General features: G+C 48.8%; 1 protein-coding gene across 1 annotated transcript in view; it reads left to right on the top strand.

The window, feature by feature from the left end:
• KLK8 (kallikrein related peptidase 8) overlaps nt 1-259 on the top strand; it is an 11,270-nt gene extending 11,011 nt beyond the window's left edge. Inside the window, exon 4 of the mRNA XM_055079221.1 lies at nt 86-259. Coding sequence (XP_054935196.1) covers nt 86-259 — 174 coding nt within the window. The remainder of the gene's footprint in view (nt 1-85) is intronic.
• Nucleotides 260-4,098: the final 3,839 nt, after the last annotated feature.

The raw sequence follows: 4,098 nt of genomic DNA, 5'->3' as shown, positions 1-4,098 counted from the left end.
GCGTCCCCTGCATCGGCAGGCGGACTCTCAACCACTGCGCCACCAGGGAAGCCCTAGGTGAAAGTCTTCTATTCTCACCTTCTAGGGAGATTCCAGGGGCTCACTGGTATGTGGTGGCGTTCTCCAGGACATCACATCCTGGGGATCAGACCTCGATGGGCGGCCTGAGACATCTGGCGTCTACACCAACATCTGCCACTACCTGGGCTGGACTAAGAAGACCATGGGCAGCAAGGGCGGATCCCAAGATGAGCTCTAGATCTCCCTCAGTAAACTCACAACATCCGCCTGCCTCCTTGCCTGTGTGTGCTTTGGCCCTCTTGAGAGGGGTGGAGGGGCAGAGGGTCTGAACCCTGCTGGGAGGTGTGATGGGAGATCGAGAGAGATCAGGACCTGCATGGCCATTCGGGCCATCACCACTGGCCAAAGTGATCCCCTTTTTTTTCTGAAAGGACTTGGAGGAATGGGAGGTTAATTTCAGGGGAGAGAAGACATAAGGATTTCCAAATATCCAATGGGCTGGCCTGTGAAAGACATAGTTGAACGGGTTTTTGTTTAGTTTTTCTGAGCAGCCAAACTGTATCTAAGCTTTGGGGGGAGATTTCTCCGTAAAAACTGGGAGATTGGGCTTCCCTGGTGGCGCAGTGGTTGGGAGTCCGCCTGCCGATGCAGGGGACGCGGGTTCGTGCCCCGATCCGGGAGGATCCCACATCTGCGGCGGTGAGAGGCCCGCGTACGGAAAAAAAAAAAAAAAAAAAGCAACAACTGTGAGATATGGGGACTTCCCTGGTGGTCCAGTGGGTAAGACTCCACGCTCCCAATGCAGGGGGCTCGGGTTTGATCCCGGGCCAGGGAACTAGATCCTGCATGAATGCCACAACTAAGAGTTCACATGCCTCATCTAAGGCCCAGTGCAGCCTAAATAAATAAATTTTTTTAAAAAGATACTTTAACAAAAAAATTTTTTAAATAAAAAAATAAAAATTGTGAGATATGCAGAGTAAGGTGCAGGAAATATAGAAATAGTTTAAATATGTACCCATGAACATCCACGAAACTGAGGCAGGAGACAGAAGGGCCCCAGGCTGAGCCGCTGGAATTTGTCCCCTGTGGACAGGTACTCCAAGATGAAGACAATAGCAGGAGAGAGAGCTGAGTCCTGCCCAGAGAAGAGATAAAGAGACCACATATTTCTCATTCTCGAGGTCAAGGAGACCTTCCCAACTACACATGTACAGAAAGGCTCCTTGGAGGTCGGAAAGGGAGGGGGCGCCACTCCATAATAGGTGGTGTCGACCTTCCCACAGGCCTGTGCGCTGGAATCCATCTTGGCTAAGAGATGGACACACACAGGGGAGGACCCTGAATTAGACCAAATATGGACTCAGAGCCAGACAAAGCAAGGTGATTGGCCAGAGGAAACTCAGAACTGTCCCATATAGGTGATTTAAACTACCACGAAGGCGTGACCCTTTCTCTGAGCCTGCCTGTGCACATCTATTCACATGTACCTTTTTCCTCCTAAAAAACACTTTACTTAATATCCCAATACCCAACTGATATTTAAATATCCCCAGTGGAATGTGAACCCAGAAAGGATTTGAAGATTAATTTATGGCATGAAGGAGGAGGGCGGCTGAGGTCAAGGAGGGGAAAGGACTGGTCCAAGGTCAACCAGAAATTCAGGAATAGAATAATGGATTGTGGAGTCTGGCAGGAGATCAACAACACCAGTCATGCACAAAAGCTGGAAGGACCCACCTATATCAGGGAGCTTTTGTATACAAGTGGCAGAGCCCCAGTTCAAACCGGCTTATGCGTAAAAGGGGATTGTTTGGTGCAGGTGCCTAGGAAGGCCTTGGAGATGATTCATAATGTTAGAAGAAGTGACATGGGTATGAGTCTCAAGTACCTGTATTGGTGACTTAAGCCGATCATCTCTGTCTCTCTGTGACAATTTCTCTCTCTGGCACTCTGCCTGCTTCACTCTGTCTCTGTTTCTCTCTCTCATATGTGTGAACTCTTTCTCATCTCTGCTTGTCTCTTTCCTTCTCCTGTGGATCTCATTCTAGCCTCTGTAGACAAACTTCTTCACGTGGAGGGAACATAGCAGCCCAGTTAAGCAAACCCAGCAGAAACAAAGATCTCTTCCCTCCCAACATCTTGCTATTAATCCCAGGGAAGAATTCTGATTGGTCCAGCTTGAAATGAGCCCACCCACTGGATTAATCATTATTTCTAGGGAGGAAACAATGATCTTGTTGGCTTGACTGGGTCAAGCGTCCATCCCAGAGGGTGGGAGGGTTTGGAAAACTATGATTGACAGTTTCACCAGAACTATATGAAATGAGGGGGCAGATTCCCAAAAGAAGTGAGGGAGCTGTTCTTGAAAAAAGGGGGGAATGGAATCCTGGAAGTCAGAAACAATGGGCCTTCAGAACCCAAGGAGCTGAATCAGGAGGTTCCAGAATCCCAAATGTCCAGGATCCCTCAGAGTAAGGCACAGCTGCAGGACAGCAAGATACCAGTTCTCAGGTGTAATCATGAGCTGGAAGATGAGTCATCAGGCAAAGGATCAGGACATAAGTCTGTGTGCAAAGGAAGTATGAAGCTGGGTGTCTGGGTGGGACTTAGGAACAGGACTAAACCCAAAGGGCACGAGAGGGCTGGGGATTTGGGGATCTCGTCAACGTGGGGACATGCATCATTAATAATGAGCCTATGGGGTTCCAAGTTCATTTTTAGCCAAAAGAGATTCTGAGCATATATGACAGTGTCCCAGGGAAACGTCCTTCTCAGATTGTGGGTTTGTACAATGGTTAGACTATGGGAAATCCTCAGCACTCGAATTCTGACCCTTCTGCCTCCTTAGCTGTTGATTTTGCACAAGGGTTCTAACTTCTTTTAAACTTCCCTTTTTTCATCTATGAAACGGGGAAGACAGTCCTCCCTTGGTCCCATGAGACGAACAGAGATGTGGTTTGCAGAGCATCCGACACATCACATAGTAGATGCATAAGAAATGGAAGCTGCCTCATTCCTGGTAGGATGAGGTAAGGCAGCCAATATTATTTAATTCTTTCACTTGCCTTGAGAAGTAGATTTTGCTTTCCTCCACTTTAGAGAGGGACAAAGTGAGAGGCTTGGAAAAATTAAATCACTTATCTGAGATCACGAGGAAGGCAACTAGGGTTGGTCAAACCTGGGTTTGTCTGACTTGTGAAGTCAAGTTCTTCCTGTCACGCCCTGTGGCTGAAAGGCTCAGGGAACAAGGAAGGACTGGGCTGTTGACTGATCTGTGGATGACAGTGGTTTGCAAACTAGTATTTATTTAAGTACCTGCTATGCTGCCTGGTTTGGGCTGGGTGCTTATAAAAACACCTTTGAACACCAGACACATTTCTTCTGCTTGTGAAGACCAGTGTTTAGCAAAAAGTCAGATTAAATAGTCAAGAACACAGAAAGACAGGGACTTCCCTGGTGGTGCAATGGTTAAGATTCCACGCTCCCAATGCAGGGGGCCCAGGTTTGATCCCTGGCCCGGGAACTAGATCCCACATGCAGGGCACAACTAAGGAGCCTGCCTGCCGCAACTAAGACCCAACACAACCAAAAAAAAAAAACCACCACCACAACAGAAAGACAGATATGCCGGACTTCCCTGGTGGCACAGTGGATAAGAATCCGCCTGCCAACGCAGGGGACATGGGTTCTATCCCTGGTCCAGGAAGATCCCACAGGCTGCGGAGTAACTAAGCCCATACGCCACAAGTACTGAGCCCACATGCCACAACTACTGAAGCCCATGCTCCTAGAGTCCGTGCCCCACAACAAAGAGAAGCCACCGCAATGAGAAGCCTGAGCACCTCAATAAAGAGTAGCCCCTTCTAGCCACAACTAGAGAAAGTCTGCGCGCAGCAACAAAAACCCAACGCAGCCAAAATAAATAAAAAATTAAATCTTAGGGCTTCCCTGGTGGCGCAGTGGTTGGGAATCCGCCTGCCGATGCAGGGGACACGGGTTCGAGCCCTGGTCCGGGAAGATTCCCACATGCCGTGGAGCAACTGGGCCCGTGGGCCACAACTACTGAGCCTGCGC

The sequence above is a fragment of the Physeter macrocephalus genome, chromosome 17, assembly GCF_002837175.3.
Source record: "Physeter macrocephalus isolate SW-GA chromosome 17, ASM283717v5, whole genome shotgun sequence".
Lineage (NCBI taxonomy): Eukaryota > Metazoa > Chordata > Mammalia > Artiodactyla > Physeteridae > Physeter > Physeter macrocephalus.
Note: the sequence above shows the minus strand (reverse complement) of the source record. Positions and strands in the feature narration are given on the sequence as shown.